Raw genomic sequence first — 20032 nt, forward strand, 5'->3', positions numbered from 1 at the left:
TAAATAGATGGGAGTGTTGACCTGTGTGGGTAACATCCAGAACTCATTCACTTTGCTTTCAAGCAGGATGTATGAGTCGTTATAGTATTTTAAAAGATAATCATTTTCTTAGAAGAGAGAAGTTTATTAGACTCTCTGACATGGTGGAAACAATATAGGTCTGTGAAAAATTCTCAAAATGACCTAATTTAATGTTAAGGAAACAGCTGCTGGCAGGTCTCTCCCAGGACACCTCCCTTGGGCTTTTGTCATAAAAATTCAATTGAATGCTGACGTCTGTTGCCTCCAGGTGCTCCACCACTCCTGCTTTCTTTCCACGTCAATTTTTACAGAGCTGTGAAATACCTTTTCTTCTGTGCTCTGTGTAGTAGTAAATATACAAACAAAAAGTGTGAACTAGGAGTAAATTGGCTTCAGTAATTAAGGAAAGTGTTATATGCATGGGTTGGGATGTGAGCTAGAAAAAGAGACGGTCCACTTGGGCTTTATAATTGCTTTATTTATTAAAATTGTAAGAACAAAAGTAACAAACAATGAGAAGATTTATAAAGAAAAAGTTCATCTTTTATTGTAACCAATGTTGACATCCTTCCGCATTTTCCCGATTTTTCGATTTACACAAACATTCTATTTGTACACACGTAAAAGTTAGGATGCTCAATCCCTAGGAAGGAAAGGCTAAGATAAATATCCTACCTCTTTTTTCTGTTATACAGGAAAAGGTTTATGAAAAACATGGTTTTATTAGGACCCTTTCCGTTGCAAGACACAGAAACCCAGTTTAAGCAAAAATGGGGAATTTATCCATGTAACTAAACAGCAGAAAGGGTAGGGGTGGAGCCAGTGTTGGGGACAGCAGGGTTGAAGAATTCAGACATCCTCAGATCTTTGCCTTTTTCGTCTCTCCTGCCGTTTTTGCAGTCTGTCTGTCTGAAGGAAATTGGCTTAGTTTCCTTGGGAAGACTGGAATCGTAGCCACTTGCAGCTCTAGGCATTCTTTCGTACAAGCACTTGAAAAAAATTTACCTCCAGCTCCAATTAGAAGAAACCCTATGGCCAGGGGTAAGGTCCGTAACCTTGGGGACCTTGGACTAGGGGATCAGGTGCTGGGGAAAAGTGCTAGGGAGTCAGATAACCAAGTCAGGAATGGCTTGAATGGAACTAGGAAGCTGTCTGGTTAGTGATTTGAGAAGCCTGGTGTAGTGAGCAGGTGGTTTAAGCAAGACCTATGGTTGATTGTAAAGTCTGCTTTCTCTAAATGTATGTCCCTGAAAAAACTGCCTTTTGGCCTCTCGATTTCTTCATCTTTAAGGTTACTGTCTGCTTCCTGAGTGCCAGAAGGTGGTAGGGAGGTGGCCATGTAAATGGAGGAGACAGGTGTAAGTCACTCCGCCCCATCTTCACCTCCATGCTCCTTAATGAATGTGGACATTCTCTGGAGGCAGGAATTAGATCTCTGAAGGTGCATAGAACAGTGTCTTGCTTCTGTTGATCATTGCTCAATAAATATTAATTTATATATAAGAGAAACAGAATAAAGATGGCAAAATTTAACTGCCAATTTCTCTCAGACAAATGCTTTAGGTTTTCACTGACACCAAGACAGCCTCCAGGATGTCCTTATAGGAAACTTATTTTGTAAATTAAGCTTAAAGGAGGGAAAAAACCGTTCACCTTCCTATCTAAACAACTTGGTTTTCACAGCCCTTGCTCCCATTGCTTTTCAATCTCCTCTCTACACAAAGGGGAAAAGCAAAGAATGTACATAACCAAGCGATCCTTTTCTCTTGAGCAGAGCTGCTTGTCATAACCGAGGTGAAGAGGCTGAGCTCCCCAAAAACATTTTTGGTAGCAAACGTCCTCAGGCTGAAAACTTCCCTCTTCTCCACTCTAGTTCCTTGCACTAAACTCTGCTTTCTAGATTCCATGCCATGATCAGGGCCTCAAAAACCTTAAACCTCTTTAATCACCCACCACTGTTAAAAGAGAATTATTCCTGTAAGTCCTTACATGGTCACCTGCAATTGTGTAGCTAGGTGTTCTCCTGTGATGTAAAAAGTCTAGATGTAAGCTCCTGAGTCCAGCAGTGATCTGTGGTGCAAATTGAAGGAAGGGGAAAGCCACAAATTCATCTTGCCCTCTGCTGTCCAGGATACAGTCTTTATCACAGATTATGACCACTGTTGGCAACGTGGTCTGTCAACTACATAATGACACAAGTAACTTCCATTATGCATGAATCATAATGAGACATTTTATGCCACAGAGGGCAGGCCATGGAAGACATGACATAATTGGTTTTAGTTAAAATTACATTTTTAGGCACTGACTTTGTTAAAAAATTCCCAGCAGAGGAAAATGATTTCTGAGCTATCTTTACCAAGCAGGGCTGCAAATCCTGTTCTAAAATTGTCAGAACCAAGTTTTATTTCCCTGAATAATCTACCCAGTGCAGCCAGGCAATGATATCAATGACAGTCAAATCACATTTCATTTTTATTTTGGAGAAATGCATATATGTTAGAGTATTAAATCCAAAGAGAATATATCTTTTTTTTTAAATAGGAAAATAAAAGAGCTATAGTCTTCAAATCAAGTTATAAAAAAACTTTTTATACTTTTTGCATCAGTGTAAAAGCATAGTGCACATTTTATTATCTATCCTAGAGAGAGAGAGACTAGTAAATTGTGGCAAACTGTGACGTATTGTATGATACGTCGTGAATTCCTGATTATAAAAAGGTCCAACAACGTGGAAATTTATGAAGTATTTCAATGTTCTGTGGTTAAAGAGAAATGCTAAATAAGTGGGCATTTTCTGCATCCTTTCCAGCTCCCCATCGAGGTGCTGCTTTCTGTGGGACGTGCCTTCCCTCATCACTCGAGAGGGACTTTTTCAGATGTCTGCTAGTTCAGGCGTAAGTGGCATATCTCCCAGTAATACTTGTAGACTCGGAGACCACTGGATGATGGCTTTCTTCCCTCTCCTCTAGTCCACTTATACCCGGGGACACCTAACCTGCAGACTGCTGGGCTCTGTGGTCTTTCCCCTGGCCAGGCCTTCCCACAGAGGATTAGCTGCTCCCCCACCCTCACTGTGTCTTTCTCTCAAAGACTGAGTAGGGCTGAGGCGGTGGAGCCTTGGCTGCCACTGTGGAGAGACCGCCAGTGCCTCACTTGCAGCTTGGGGGCCCTCACCTTTATCAGAAGCATCACTTTTTGTGTTTTCCAGTTGACGTATCTAAGCAGCTAAAAGAATTCTGTTAGTTGCGTTTCTTCAGACTAATCTGCAATTAAGTATTCAAACACAACTCATGTGCCACACGAACCCTACAACCAAACAATGAGACCTCTGTCTAGTGTACACAGCTGAGCGCATATTGAAAAATTTAAGAATTCCTCCCTGATGACTTTAAGGCTGACATCCTTTGTTTTCCGACCCAGCCTAGGTCTTGCTTGGGAGGGATGTAGGTTTTCTTTGTTTAGCTCTTGTGTGTGTCACAAAGTAGTTTTGTTTCACCTCGCTGGGGTGTGCTTATGGCCGAGTCTGAATGGTGATTCTGGAGTAGGGGAGGGACCCCTGTCTCACCACATTCAATATATCTGAGGTGGTGGCACTCACACACTGAGGACTTGAGGCTTTTAGGGTATTTTTGGAGACAGCACTTAATAAGACACTTAAGAACCAAAAAGCTCAGTTCAATGAAATTCAATATAACGCACAGGCACGAGGTACTGACCAAGAAGAGGATGAAGATCGTTTTCTCGGTGGGTTTGGAGATGAAGCAATCCACCGTGTTGGGACAAGGCTTCAAATCACACTTCACAAGATAAGGAACGCTAAAGCCATCGTACAGCTTGTAAAATAAAACCAGGAAGCCAATTTCAAAACCAGTTTTAACAATGAGGCTGATAAGGTAAGTGTACCACAGGCCCCCATCCATCGTACCTGGGCTGACGTAGAGTTTCTTTCTGTGCCTTTTCTCTCTACCCTCACAATAGGCTACATGTAGAACCACCAAAAGTGAAGGAGTGGAGACCATGATCAGTTGTAAGGCCCAAAGTCTGACCTGGGAGACGGGGAAGTAGTAGTCAAAACACACATTTTCACAGCCAGGCTGTCTAATGTTGCACTCAAACTCTTTCTGCTCATCTTTCCACACATGCTCTGCTGCCACCATGTAGACCAGCAACCGGAAGATGAACACAACAGCCAGCCAAATCCGCCCAATCCCGGTTGAGTATTTATTTACTCCACTTAGGAGGTCTCTGAGGAACATCCAGCTCATGACAGGCTCAAAAGAAGGCAAGATTCTGCAAAAGAAAACAATTTCATCATGATTCATTATTTTTATTCCATTGGCTGTCTTACTTGATCATGGGGTTATGGAAGATAAACTCGAATTTCTGCATTATTACAACTATGGATGTTGTGAGCTAAGAATCCCGTAGGATATACTCTCTTTCATACAGGGAGATCACACAGTTGGTTCGCAAATGTGATTGATCCCTTGCCAAGTTTAATGAACTTAGTTGATCATCCCACGCACACTACCCCATTTTCAAACAAATCCTTCTAGTTATTTCTTCCCTCTCAGGATGAATTGATTCTGTTGCTGATCTAGAAAGAATTAAATGTGAATCCCAAGGTGAACTTGGTACATTGAGATATCCCTCACGTGCCAGCTTCTTAAAGTTGTAGTCTCTTCTCATTTTCTCTAGTTTGTCAATGCCCCTCCTCGATCCTTAAAGGTTATTCCTTGCCCCTGCCTCCTCTTATGTCCCATATCCCATACCAGCAGCTGAGCCTGCCTACAATTTGATAGTGAAAAGGGAGACTCTCCAACATGAACTTCCTCAAACTCGTGCTCCCTCTTCCCTCCAGATGCCCATCCCTCATCCAGGCCTTCTTTACCCGGTTCGGAGGGAGAGATCAGTCTCCTCTTGCCTCAAAGTGATCATTCCAGCTCTACATCCTGTTCTTGATCCATCCATTTGCCCTGTTCTGTATTCTGTATCTTCAACCTCCACTGTCCCCGTCCTCTTAGCATGTAAATGTACTTAAGTGTCCATTTTTAGTGGGGTAAATCTTCATAGCTTATCTTTCTGACAGTCCGTCTTCCTTGATCCCTTATTTCTACTTCCTCAACTGTTATTTACTTTTCAACTTTCTGAGTCTGGTTTTTTCTGCTCACCATTACACTTAATTTTTTGTGCTAAAGTTAGCATGATCACTCAACTACCAAGTCTGCACACTTCAGATCGCATTTAATTTTTCTGTGACGTTTAATATTGTTGCCTGCACTTGCAGTCTTAAAATCCTTTCAGCCTCGGTATCCATACTACTCTACCTCCTCTTTCTGTTGTTCTGATGCTCTTGATTGTGCCATCTTAGTTTTCTTTGTCCAGATTTTAAAAGCTCTGTCCTCTGCTCTTTTCTCACTCTGTATGCTTTCCCTGGAAAATCTCATTCATTCCCATGGAGTAAAGTACTGCTTTCAAGTTCTTGACTGTCAAATCTTTGGCTCTTCCCCGGACTTCCATATTTCACAGCCTCCTGATTATCATCTAAATAACCCACAGGCATCTCCAACTTGATATGTCTACGCTTGAGTTTACTATCTGCCCTGCCCTTTGATTTCCTTGTCTTGTTGAATGGCATCACCAACACCCAACTACCCAAGCTGGAAATCCCCTATTCATCCTGAACTCCTCTCTCATTACTTATTTTTAATTGCTCACCAGATTCTTCTGATTCCCCCTAAATGTCTCTCAGGTTCATTCCAAGTCACTGCTGAAATTTCCCTCACCTATACAGCCCTCCAAATGCTTTCTGTTTCCAGTTTCATCATCTCTGCCCCTTCCCTTCTAGTACATCCTCAATGTTGCTTGATTCTCTGGCACCTCTCTCCATCTCTTTTGCTCTTTTCTCTATAAAAGCTGATAAGAAACTGGGAGCCTTCGATTTTCATTTCAGTGACATTGTCTTTCTGGCACTCTGCTTCCATCTTATAATCGAACTGCATGGCCTGGGCGCTGATTTTTGTTTGTTGGGCTGATCATATGCTCAGCACCCTCTGTTCAGTGCTTTTGAGTTGGTCTCTCACAGTCACCCTGGAAAGTGGGCTTTTGCTGTTTGTTTGTTTATGGTGGTGGTGGTTTGGTTCTTTCAGATGAGAAAGCAGTCTCTGAAAAATTAAGCCACTTTCCTAAGGTCTCAAAGTAAGCTGCAGAACAAGGTTCAAGTCCAATTTCCATTACTCTAAAACAGAGTTTCTCAGCAGTGGCATCATTGACACTGTGGGCTGGATAATGCTTTGTTGCAGCAACTGTCCTGTGCATTGTGGGATGTTGAACAGCATCCCTGGCCTCTACCAGTGGATGCCGGTAGCATCACCTCCCACCCCAATTTGTGACAACCAAAAATGTCTCTAGACATTTCCAAATGTACCCTAGGAAGATGAGGAAAAATCTTTCTAGTTGAAACCACTGCTCTTAACTTTCTGCTATAATCAGAAGAGGTGGACTGGAGCTCCAGGTCTACCACTCAGAAATTTTGCAATTTCTTGGGTGAAGACCTTGGCATTTCAGGTCCTGTTTCCTATTACAAAAAAATAATTACTTCTTGCTTACCCCATAGACTCAGCCAAAAGAGTCTCTATCATGGAAATGATGACGTGAGGGGAACCAGAGGGTTAAGAAAATTGGGATAGCATTATAACAGCACACCTGTTGGAGCACATCACATTCTCTCTCACAGAGGGAACAGTATGAAGCAAGCCCAGACGCCATTGCCCCGAGGAGATGTAGGAAGGCTAAGAGGTGTTGTCAGAGAAAACAAAGATGCATGCACACAATGCTCTATTCAGCAGGGAATAAATACTTCAATGTCCTTGCTTTTCAGAACACAAACAAAATTGTATTAAATAAAAAGGATTCTCAAATCCACCTGAAAGGTTAATGTCTCCGTGAATTATTAAAACAAAGCCCAAAAGATTAAAAAGGGGGAAAAAGGTATTATGTTTCTCTGTGACCTGTGTCATTGGGCAGATTCTTATGACACCAAAAGCATAAGCAACAAAAGAAAAAAATAGAGAAATTGGACTTCATCACAGTTAAAACCTCTTGTTCATCAAAGAATGTTATTAGGAAAGTGAAAAGATAACCTACAAAATGAGAAAAAATATTTGTAAGTCATATGTCTGGGAAGGGTTTAATAACCAGAATATATAAAGAATTCCTGAAACCCAAAAACAAAAGACAAAAGTCCATATTACTTGAGGATACTTATGTAATGTTATGAAACATTTGAAAGTACCCTGTTGGGCAATTTAGAGAAGGGAGGAAGGTAAAAGTGGATCCAGTTTGTTTAGCTAAAAGAAAAGTAATAAGAAAGCAACTGGTGTTTGGATAGAATTAGAAGACTGTTGCCACCAAATGTGTCACAATTATGAATTTCATTTGACTAATAAATCTCCATCCTATTTTGAAATTCTCTGCTGATGGGAAGGCAATGGCTTTTCTCAGGAGGGAAGGGTGTTCAAGTGTTAGTTCACTCTCAACAGAGGTGGTTTAGCATAGTGGATAACCTGGGCACGGTGTCGGACATCTTGTGTTCAAGTTCAAGTTCATCTTTGATGACAATAAAACCTACCTCATGGGGCTCAAATCAGAGGCTGACACATAGTAGGTGCTCAATAAGCATTATCATTATTTTTTTCCTATTTTGCCATTAAAAACCTCTTCTTGGTGTCAAAGTGAAGGCTCTCCAATTGCAAGTTAAATATATTTTTTTCTCTAGCTCTGTTCCTGTGAGGGTGGATAATAGGAGTCTCCGTATGAAAGTCATTAGCTCAACATTTTTCTCTCAATAATAATTTGGATTGTCTCCTTATTTTTAATAAGGGTCTTTAATTTATCCCCTTTCTTAAGTCACCAAGAATTACTCCCAATTTTTAAAGAGTTTCTACTTCTCCTATGACTTTCTCTTAAGAAGTAATAGTTAACTACCTAGGAATTGAGTTTGGAAAATTCAGTTAATCAAATACTTTCAGAAAGTAAAATTTTCAATATTTCCGATGTCAGGAATAATTTTGGAAAGTCACAAATTTCTCCCAAATATTTGACCTAAGTTAAAAGTGGAGGTGAGAAGAAGGTGCTGGGACAGCCAGATTTCCACATGCAGAAGAATGAAGTTGGATCCCTGATTCATACCATTTAAAAATTAACTCATAATGGATCAATGACCTAAACATGAGATCTAAACCCGTAAAACTCCTAGGAGGACACGTAAGGGTGAATCTTCATGCCCTTGGATTTGGTCACAGATTCTTAGATGTGACACCAAAAGCATAAGCAACAAAAGAAAAAATAGAGAAATTGGACTTCACCAAAATTAAAACCTCTTGTTCGTCAAAGGATGTTATTGGGAAAGTGAAAAGACAACCTAAAAAATGAGAAAAAATATTTGTAAGTCATATGTCTGGGAAGGGTTTAATAACCAGAATATATAAAGAATTCCTGAAACCCAACAACAAAAGACAATTAAAAAATGGGCAAAAGACTTGAAAAGACATTTTGCAAAGAAGATGATGGCCAATCCACACATGAGAAGACGCTCAGCAACGTTAGTCATTAGGGAAATACAAGTCAAAACCACCATGAGACACCACTTCATACTTACTAGGAGGAGGATAATTTTAAAAAAGTAAAATAACAAGTGTTGGCAAGGATGTGGTGAAATTGGAGCCCTGGTACAAAGCTGGTGGGAATGTAAAATGGTGCAGCCACTGTGGAAGACAGTTTGACAGTTCCTCAGAAAGCTAAACATAGAATTACCACCTCGGGGGGCTGGCCCCGTGGCCGAGTGGTTACGTTCGTGCGCTCCGCTGCAGGCGGCCCAGTGTTTCGTTGGTTCGAATCCTGGGCGCGGACATGGCCCTGCTCGTCAGACCACGCTGGGGCGGCATCCCACATGCCACAACTAGAAGAACCCACAACGAAGAATACACAACTATGTACTGGGGGGCTTTGGGGAGAAAAAAGGAAAAAATAAAATCTTTAAAAAAAAAAAAAAAAAGAATTACCACCTCGGGCCGGCCCGGTGGCGCAGCGGTTAAGCTTGCACGTTCTGCTTCTCGGCAGCTCGCGGTTCGCCGGTTCAGATCCCAGGTGCAGACATGGCACCACTTGGCAAGCCATGCTGTGGTAGGCGTCCCACATATAAAGTAGAGGAAGATGGGCACGGATGTTAGCTCAGGGCCAGTCTTCCTCAACAAAAAGGGGAGGATTGGCAGTAGTTAGCTCAGGGCTAATCTTCCTCAAAAAAAAAAAAAAAAAAAGAATTGCCACCTCTAGGTATATAACCCCCAAAATTGAAAACAGGTACTCAAAGAGATCCTTGTTATGTCAATGTTCATTGTACCTATTCTCTATAGCCAATAGGGGGAAACAACCAAATTTACATCAACAGATGATTGGATAAACAGAATGTGATATATACCTACAATGGAATATTAGACAGTCATTAAAAGGAATGAAGTTCTGATATATGCTACAGCAAGGATGAACCTTGAAGACATTATGATAAGTGAAATAAGTCAGACACAAAAGGACAAATACTATGTGATTCCACTTATATGACATACCTGCAACAGGCAAATTCATGGAGACAGAAAGTAGATTACATGTTACTAGGAAGTGGGAGGAAGGGAGAATTGGGAGTTATTGCTTAATGGTTGCAGAGTTTCTATTTGGGGTTGAAAAAGTTCTGGAAGTAGATAGTGGTCATGGTTGCACAAAACTGATCATTAATGCCACTGAATGGTACACTTAAAAATGATTAAAGTGGCAAATTTTGTGTATGTATATTTTACCACAATGAAAAACTTCCCCAAAAAAGTAGGTGGAAGGAAGCCTATTTAGAACATAAGGGAACAATAGGGGTCCAAATAACCTGAACATTTAAGGAGAATTTTTTACATAGGGAGCAGAAATAAGGACAAAGAAAGAATAACAAAATATTAATCATTTTATCAATGAAAAAAGTTCTTATATTTTATTTTTTCATGATTTTCTGTATTGCCCGTATTTTTACAATAAGAATGTACAAAATTAAATCTGAAAAAATAAACCTAATAAAAAAGAAACAGTAAGAAATCAGAGAGTTATCACTGTTTCACCTGTGTACATTTTTGTAACAACTGCAGAAGTCTTTTTATAGAATTAGTGTTTATAAATTGAGCCTCTCAATGCGTCTGAAAGGTTAGACCATGGAGGAATATCGTGCGGTCAATCCTTTTCCATCTTTCTTGCCTCTACATAAGACCTATTTAGTTTGGCGGGGTCAGGGAAAGCCTCTCTAGTTCAGGTAAGGGGGACAGTGACTCCCCAAATTATGTATCTCCAGTCCAGACCGCTCATCTCTGAGCTCTAGCTGCCTCCTTGTCATCTCCACTAGGATGTCATCTCTTAAAATTAACATGTCCAAAAGTGAACTCTTGCTCTTCCTGGCTCCACTCTCCTCCTCCCCTCAAAAGCCCTGTTCCTCCCGGGTTCTCCATCTCTAAATTGCACCACTATCTACCTAAGTGTTGCAGCCAGAAACTTGGGAGCTGTTCACCTTCTCTCTGGCCCGAGCTCCAAATTCAATCTATCTTCAGGTCCAGAGTTTCTACCTTTGAAAGATATCCCAAAACTTTTCACTCTTTTCATCTGCACTGCCTCCATCCTAACCCAAGCCACTCCCATCTGCCTGGTACACCTAATAGCTTCTTCTCTGTCCCCCCTTTTCTCATTCTTGGCCATTCTCCATTCCATAACCAGATTAATGTTTAAAATGAAGATTGTGTCGCCTTATTTCTCTGCTCAAAACCCTAATGTGGCTTCCTATTGCATTTAGGGTAGAAAAAAAGGCTAAATACTTTCCTGGATGACAAAGCCTTGCTCAGTGGTGCCCTGGCCTGTTCCTCCAGCCTCATCTTGCACGTCTCTGAGGTACCCTGAGTTCCAGGCACTCTCCTCTTCTTTCACCTCCTGCTTTAGGCCCCACATCCATTTTCTTCCTCCTACCTGGGATGCTCTTGTCTTCTGCACTTGAACCAGAGAGGCTTTCTCTGACCCAGCAATCCAAATTAGGTCTTCCTTGGTATTCTTGTTCATAATATTGGCCTCTTTTCCTTCATGCCACTTATAACTTATAGTCATATACTTACTTATATGATTAATATTTGTATAGACTGTGTGTTCTATAAGAGAAGGGACTAGGGTTGCCAGATTGAGTGAATAAAAATATAGAACACCCAATTAAATTTGAATTTCAGATAAACAATGTGTAATTTTATTGTATAATTGTGCCATTGAATATTTGGGGTTATTTATACTAAAAACATATTCATTGTTTATCTGAAATTCAGATTTAACTGGGCAATCTATATTTTATCTGGCAACCTAAGCAAGTATCTTAATTGTCCACTATTGCCAGTACCTAAATAACAGTGCAAAATTCAGTAACAAATGGGAATGCTGCCTCTCTCGAAATCTTCCCCTAGAAACACTTGGAAATCTCAACCATTCTTCCCCTTGTACCTGCTCTCTCTATCCCACCAGAATTAAATGTAACTCCATTTTTCATTGAACTCAGCATCTCTGTTCTGAGGTCTCCACTTCTTCTAACTCCTGGCTGGAGCTGAGATCCAAACCACCCTGCCTCGTCTCTGCAGGGAAAGCAAGTGGGAGATGTCTCCAGAATCCCTCCTAAAACCCATTCTGTGCTCGGCTGCCAGATTAAAACACTGTTTTCGTCCTGTGAGTCCTCTGCTTGAGAATGCACTAGAGCTTTCAGAATACTTTTGGAATAAGTTCCCAATTCTCACCTTACGTTTAAGGTCCTGCACGACCTTACACTCTTGTGTCTACCACCATTCACCAATGCCCACTTTGGTCAGATGGTTCACCCTCCCCACCCACCCCGCATGTCTCCCCATTCAAGCCCACACATCATTTGCATCTCCAGCCTCTTGCTCACTCAGCTCCGCCCTTCTCTCTTCCCTACCTCCTCCTCATAGCCTTCCAAGTTCTGATTTTTCTCTTTTCAGATTCTATAACCCCTAAGCCATAGCACATATGTTACCACTTACGATATAACATCTTAACTAGTCTCATACAGATTGTTTCTCCCCAAAGAACCTTATTTGTTGCTCAGAGTCAAAGACCATGTTTTTCACTTGTTTCATATCCTCCAAAGTGCTTAGCATAACATAGCTGTTTAGTAAATATTTATTAACTACATTTAGCTAAAGAGACAGCATAGTTGACTCTCAGGTGAAATAGTCAGTCTCAGATGTCTTTGCTCTTTGCCACACAGTAAATCACCCACACAGTCTTCAGGGGCCTTAACTCTTCCCGATGACCACTCTAAGAGAATTCAGCCAAAAGGTGAGAAGTTAAAATAATTTCTATATCATTTTGCTGTCATATCTAATGTTCATATTGATAGGAAATATCCATTAGTTCCTATTTACTCAATTCAAATGTTGAACTTATAGCAAGGGTAGTTTTCATTACTGGCATCAATGTTGATTCAGCTATTTCATAATTTTATTTAAAAACTCATATGGAATGTTTCTGGGAAATGGAGACAGACCATGTGGGTGCATGTGTGCTCTCACACACAATGGGGCTGAGGAGTTAGGATCCTCGAGTAGTGATGACTGGCTAATTGTTTTAATCCTCCTCTTCCCAGCAGAAACCTATCTAATCCTCAAAGTGGGGAGTTTGGAGGAGAATGTGTAAATGTAAGATTTAAAATAACTATTCCCTGTGTGCTGCATATCCAGGAGTCACAACCAAATGGTATGTAGAGGAAATAGATCTGCACATGTCAAACTCGACTCTCCTAGAATGAACTTGCCTTGGTAAAGCTAGGAGTAAATAGATATAAATGAGGAAGTTCATTTGAAGGTCTTAGGATAGTTCCTGGTGCATAATAAATATCAATTTAAATATCATCATTATCGTCAAACCAGTAAAATTTGAAGGACCCTCAAAACTCAGGTGAAAATCTCCCACCAGCTAGTTTAAGGTTATACTAACTGATCAAAAGAAATCAAGAATATAATCACAGGCCTCCATAAAAATATGACAGCCTGGAGGGAGAGTACAGTCAGGCTAAATTGAGTAACTCAGAATTTGGAGACAAACACCTCATTTGAGTGTGAAATGAGTAAAAACCATCATGGGGAAGGATTAGCCATTTTTAGAAGAAACCCATCCCAAAGAGATCATCTGTCCTGTATTCCCAGGATAACCCAGAAAATACTAGAATGTTGGTAGCTATAAGGGAGTAAGATTATGCAAGACCTTGAACTTCAAGGTGAGAACTGGAAACTTATTTTCCAATCCTAGCAACCAGAGGGTACCTGAGTAAAGTGGGATAGTAAGTGAAGAAACAGGTAGAAGCTAATCAAGCGTGTGGTCCTGTGACGGACATAATGACATGGCAGCAAAGGTCAACAGAAGAGTAGAGTTCTGCATGAAAGATGGGTGCTCAGAAACGACACCGGCCTTCTCAGCGCCTGCGGAGTTCTAGACACAGGGAAAACACAGCAGAGTGCAGAGTGAAATATTCTGTCACTCCTTCTGCAACCAAGGAGCCTGGCTTTTCTGGGACAAATCTATTGCAAACATGCTAAGCTGTTGTCAGAGCTAGTGAGGATGTGTGCAAGTCTTTAGGTTCAGAAAATGAGTCGCAGTAACCATATAGTAGGGGAGGATCGTTAATACATCTGGCTTTCCTACACCCTGGATTAACCGTCTGTTACAATCACTTGATTTTCATTGCTCCAACTTACTAAGCAGCCTTCTGAGTAATAATTTTCTTGCCAAGATTCCTTTAGCTGTGCGAGGCAGTTCTCCTGAGATCAGATACAAGAGTTCCAGTCCCGGGAGATGGGCTTTATGAATCAGGCTCTGCTGGGCTTGATCAACGTGGATGAGTCCTTTAGAGCTGACTCAACTCGGGCTCAACTCCACACCTGAGCTTCTGAGCCTTCGGGACTGAGCACCCGCCCGCCCTTCCTTCTCTTATTGCAGGATGAGCCATTCCCACACCAGCAACTTCTCCCCACACAGGAGGCTTCCCTTCTTATGGGGTCCAGGCATTGGCGAGTGCCTCTCTGTGCTGTGAATGTGCACAAACACTGTGTCCAAGGAGCCCCGGCACTGCCAGGAGCCAGAGACCTGCTCTGTAATTACCGAAAGTGCTGTTTGGAAACTTGTGTTTGAAAAGCACTGGATTTCCAATTGCCTTGCAGAGCACCAGTGACAAGGCGTGAAAAAGCCATCAGTCTCCATACCCAGTCTCCATACCTCTCCTTGGATGGTGCTCGACTGTGTCCGAGGCATTTCACAGCATCTCATCTAAGCCTCACCTCTGTCCTCTGTAGTAAGCAAGGTGTGTGGTATGACCCCCAATGCAGCGACGAAGAGACCGAAACTCAGAAAGGGAGGTCGCTGGTACAAGACTCCCAATAACCAGTAGAAAATCCTGCAGCAGAACTCAGGTCCTGCATGACTGGTCTCCCACTCCCCCCCGAGAGCCGGCTTTTCTGGCTCATTAATAACTCTGCCCTACCTTGCTCACAAATCATTTAACCCCTGAAGAAAAGCGTTTCCTCCCATGGTCCTCTTTCCACCTCTGAGGCGCGTTGTGTCTGTGACACTAGCAGTTCTTTAACCCCAGGGCATTTGCATTTTTAGAGATGGCCTATCCTATTTCCTATTAGGAAAATCTCCAACGCAGAGTGTTTCCCAACCAAGTATCTGTGGCCTCTCAGAGTCTGTTGTTACGCTCTCAAGCGTCTATGAGAAGTTTATGTGTGTGTGTGTTTTGTTTTTAGGATCTTAAACAAACAACGCCGGATGACTAGCTCATAACCAAAGACTGCCACAGGATTTCAGCTCATATTTACCAGCGTTTGGCAAACTACACAGCCTTCAGGCCAAATCCAGCCCCCCCACCTGTTTCTTAAATGAAGTTTGGGGGGACATAACCATGCCCGTTTGTTTCTTGTTGTCTATGGCTGCTTTCCTGCTAAAGCCACAGAGCTGAGTAGTTGCAACAGAGAGAGTATGACCCTCAAAGCCTAAAGTATTTACTATCTGGCCCTTTGAAGATAACGTTTGCTGACCTCTGATATTTATGTCGTATTTGAAATCATATTGGGACAGAGTTGAACTTTAATTATCTAGGTCTACGAGAAACAACACATGATGGGTTGTGCTCAACAGAAAGCCAAACAAAGCCATGTTGAGAGCGCAGCGTGAAAGAAGGCTGCTAGTGGTTTGAATGGATGAACAAGCTATTATCTGGCCCATAGTGGGACAGGCTGGTAGGTCCACCTTCTAAGAATCTGGGCTTCTGAAGCCAGTATCTTATTCTCTCAATGAGTAGTGATTTCATTGCAGCAAAACAACCTCTTCTGTCCACTAAGATTTAACTAATTTTAATTTTATTAGTTTTGTGTTTTTTTTTTTTTTTGAGGAAGATTAGCCCTGAGCTAACATCCACCGCCAATCCTCTTCTTTTTGCTGAGGAAGGCTGGCCCTGAGCTAACATCCGTGCCCATCTTCCCCTACTTTATACATGGGACGCCTATCACAGCATGGCGTGCCAAGCGGTGCCATGTCTGCACCCGGGATCCAAACAGGTGAACCCCGGGCCACTGAAGCAGAACGTGCGAACTTAACCACTGTGCCACTGGGCCGGCCCCTTGGTTTTATGATGTTTGACTTGTTTTTTGGTAAATATAGCTGCATAAGAGCTAAAGTCTAAGGATTAGCTTGTAGATGTAAAATTATTTTACATTTCATTTTATGTTTTATACATATAAATAACAGCATATTAAAAAATTAATTGTCCACACTGAGAGCCCATGAGCAATGCTGAGCAGAACAGTACCCACACAAGCGACACACATGCATAGATACCACTTGCCTAGTATTTCAATTTCCTGTGTGAATAAAGGCATTCTCAGTTTTAGAGGATCCTTTCTTAGGAATAGGGCAAAGGTTGTCCTCAAGCCACACAGAAAGGGTCACTGAAAGGTCCTGGGCTGTTCCTCTGTGCCCTCACTGTCCCACTCATTCTCATCGGCCTGTACTGCGCTCAGACCAGGTGTGACTGGCTGACTTGGCCCCCGCCTCCAGAAGCCCTCAAGTCAATCACACATTCCTAATGGGCCACTTTCCTCAGAGGAGGCTTATCCAGAAAGGGCGTCTGTGATGCGGCACCGAGCCCAACAGCAGTATGTCTAGACTTGTAATAATCAGAATTCCTTCCCTCACCGAAACTTTTTAGAAAGAGGTAATAACTACCCAATCATAAAAGATGTCATTTTCCCATTGAATAAACAAATCCTATCAAAACAGAAATAAGCCAGCTTACCTCTTGACACAGATGTGGAGATTAAGAAGAAATCCAGTCGGTTGCTCATTAGATTGAAAAAAACCTGAGTTGATTATATTATCTCCCTGGGAGGGGACTACTGCTTTAAGCTCAGGAAAATGGAGTCTAGTGGTTTCCAAGGTAGTGTAAGCCAAACAGGTGTAACCTGATCATTTGTTTTGGCTCATAACTTAGATGAGAATTCTTGTGTCTCTGCTGTCTGCAATATACATTAAAAGAGAACTGAAACTGGAGAAATGAATTCAAAGCCGCATACACACAGTTTATTGAACATCTTTTTTTATAAAACCTTGTCATCATCTACACAAAGAAACTGGAACAATGAGAGAGTGTTTCATCTCTTTAAATGATTTTCTGAGGTTATTAAAATCTATCTACAAAAAAACAATAGGCAAAAAGCAATTTAAGTCAATCTACCTTTAATGAGCTTATTTTAACTTCACTTCATATGTCCTATTCTTAGAAATCCAGAAAGTAAAAAGGCATAGTAAAAATTGCTTTCCCAAACCCAGGAAGCGTTGATGACAGCTGCTTTTTATTTATATGACAAACACATGAGAGAGAGAAAGAGAGAAAGTATTTTATCTTTTTATGAAACCATTTCTAGGCATGAGTTTGGCTAAAATTGAAGATATGGAGAAATGAAAATGAAATCATTTCTCTCTTGGAATAAGCATAGCTTAGAAACAGTATTTTACAGCTGAAAATAATATTAGATGTCATGAAATTTAATGCCTTCATTTTAGAGGTGAGAAAACAACCACAGAGAGCAGCGTGCCTCAACTCCCAGAGCTGGTACAGAAAGTTCAGGGAGCTGGGAACGAAACCCAAGGTTCAGGGCTCTGTCCTTCCCACTGTGACAGCCACACCTGCAGACCAGGGGAATTTCAGCGCAGGGTCTCACTTACCCCTCTTAGTGTTCACGACTTTTAAAATTATTCTGAATATTCATATATTCAATCCAAAATTCAAAGAAGAGCGCAGTTTACTGAAAAATCATATTTACATTACTAATTATATTACTGGATAACTAATGGATAAATCTTCTCCATGCCCAATAAAGCAAGTCTTGTATTGTTTAGTTATGTTTTTACAGAGATCCCAGGATCCCAGAATGTTGATTCAGGTCCCAAAGGGTTATGATCACAATAAGGTCCCAAAGCCTTGTCTCTGGAATCAGTCAGCCCTTTCAGTTTCCATTCCTTTGTTCATAATTAGAACTTACCACACTTTATCCGTGGTCTTAAAACACTTCCTGTTCATGTTGAGACACCTTCAGCCAGTAATGGTGGGAGTGAGGTAGTTTGTCGTCTGGGCAACCTGGTGCATCCTTCAGGGTGGCCTTACTGAATCCCCGGGCGCCAGTGATTCAGAGGATCCCAGCCTTCTGATAATGTCAGCACTAACCCAAACAAAGGTAGCATTCGATGACCCAGTATGGCAGAGGTGTAATTTTCTAGACAAAGGTCCCATCCTCAAGGATCTTCAGTACCTTGCACAGAATCTAGGGCAGGGAGAAACTGCCAGGGGCAGGGGCGACCGGGGAGGCTCTGAAGAAGAGGCAGGATATGGGTTGGTTTTTATGGAGCGAGAGGCAGGAACATGAGAGTGTTCTGGACACAGTGCCTCTGCTGAGCCCTACACTTTCTCAGTTATGCCCAGAAAGAGATTTAATTCTTCCACCTCCATTTTTTATTTGGAAGAAGCAAACATAATAAAGACCACAAAAAGAGTGGCATATTGGATTAGAAATAACATCATCTTTTTTTATTTTTATTTTTTTATTTTTTTCCTTTTTCTCCCCAAAGCCCCCCAGTACATAGCTGTATATTCTTCGTTGTGGGTCCTTCTAGTTGTGGCATGTAGGATGCCGCCCCAGCGTGGTCTGACGAGCAGTGCCATGTCCACGCCCAGGATCCGAACCAACGAAACACTGGGCCGCCTGCAGCGGAGCGCGCGAACCCAACCACTCGGCCACGGGGCCAGCCCCAGAAATAACATCATCTTGAAGTCAGAAAGCTAAGGGAGAAATAAGAGAAGACGGAACTAGAAAAAGAGTGGAGTGACTACTGTAAACCTCGTTCTCCTTTGACCTTTTAAGATTTGGATTTTGATAGCTTTCTCTTCAGTGTGAGATTGTGGCCCTGCAGAATGTCGGCAAGAGCAGGGCCCAGGGCAGACGGAGGCAGTATAAGCCAGAGCCTTCAAATGTCTGATGTGTCCCCCAGCTGAACTGCACAAGGGTAGGGGCTGCAGGAAGACCCATCTTGGTGATCACCTTGTTAAGAAAGACCACCGAGTTGTGTTGAATGCAGACGTCATATGAGAAGAACATGACCGAGGTTCTAAGGGTTAACATCACAGCTGGCTGCCGTGATGTAGGTACAGGCATTACTACGCACTGGGAAGCATTGCACACAGAGCCCTGTGCTCCGAACTTGACCTTTACTATTTCTCAGCATAATGTCTCTTTCAAGGGAGGTTAGGAGTCTTTTCTGAGTTGAGAGATATCCTGTGGAAAAAAGGCACCAGGAATGAGAGAAGTATGCATAGACCTGAAAAACAAACAAACAAAATGACTTTTTGTGCCGGGCAGCAAAGCAGATATGGGGAGTATTTGCCTCCGCATCTCAGAATAATTGCTTTTCAGTACAATTTGTAAACACAAGATACCTACATGAAGAAGGAAGTACCCATCTCTTTCTAACTCTAACACAGCAATTCTCAGCTACCCCCGGAGCCTGTAGGAGATTTGCAGCATCTAGAACAACTCCAGGAACACAAGAAATATTACTTAATAATGATTGATGTTTGCGACATCAAGTGCTTCTGAGGTTTCATGTTCTGGTAAGGATGGGTTGAAGGTCTCTGTGCCTTGAGCTGTTGCCTCTTGTTCTGGAGTCAAAGGTGATTCATCCATCTTCTGACTGAGTCAGGAAAGCAATGAGGAAAAATGGTCGGTGAGTACAGAATGTCTGAGGGGTGTAGGAAAGGTCACATTGTAGCACCATCTCTAGATCTAAAATGAATTTGCAATATTTTTCAAATGAAAATGTGAACATTATTGCCTTGATTTGAACCACTCTTTAAATCAGCTCTTTCTGGACCTGGTAGTGTGACAGGGCTTGTCCCCACAGCTACTGTCCGCACAACCACAGCTCCCAGCCCCATACAGACACCAAGTCTCCTCTCAGGTCATGGAAAGGGCTCACATTTTCAATATTTGCCCTTAAAGCATCAAATATTTTCTAAGCATTTCCCACGTCCAATAAATGTTTGTGATATTGTTTTTCCTAAGAAAAAGGAACTCACATATTGCTTAGCATCAGTTTAGCCACCACTCTCTGAAACCTTTCAGAGTCTGACCAAGCTCTGAGTTGGTAGATGCGTGTTCCTCTAGCTCTAGTTAGTTTTTCCTGTTGACTCAACAAATAAAAGGCTGTATTTTACTCGTCAGCATGTCGTGCACCTTTACTTAAGAAAACAAATCAGAAAACCTTTAGATCTGACTGTTATGTTCACAGTATACACAGTGCAACAGTTATTACACTTGTGTGATAGATAAGC

General features: G+C 41.8%; 1 protein-coding gene across 2 annotated transcripts; it reads right to left on the reverse strand.

Annotated features, from left to right (window-relative positions):
* Positions 1-478: 478 nt before the first annotated feature.
* Positions 479-16664, reverse strand: GJB7 (gap junction protein beta 7). Of its 2 annotated transcripts, none has more exons than XM_008515154.2 (2): positions 16445-16664; positions 479-4314 (listed from the first exon to the last, which is right to left on the reverse strand). In XM_008515154.2, the coding sequence occupies exon 2, from the start codon at positions 4287-4289 to the stop codon at positions 3483-3485; it is 807 nt and encodes a 268-aa protein (XP_008513376.1). In that variant the 5' UTR covers positions 4290-4314; positions 16445-16664; the 3' UTR covers positions 479-3482. The 2 variants fall into 2 exon arrangements, with proteins under 2 accessions (XP_008513376.1, XP_070489675.1); XM_070633574.1 differs by lacking the exon at positions 16445-16664 and adding an exon at positions 8684-8808 and having other exon boundaries at positions 485-4314.
* Between the last annotated feature and the right edge of the window lie 3368 nt (positions 16665-20032).

The sequence above is a fragment of the Equus przewalskii genome, chromosome 9, assembly GCF_037783145.1.
Source record: "Equus przewalskii isolate Varuska chromosome 9, EquPr2, whole genome shotgun sequence".
Taxonomy (NCBI): Eukaryota; Metazoa; Chordata; class Mammalia; order Perissodactyla; family Equidae; genus Equus; species Equus przewalskii.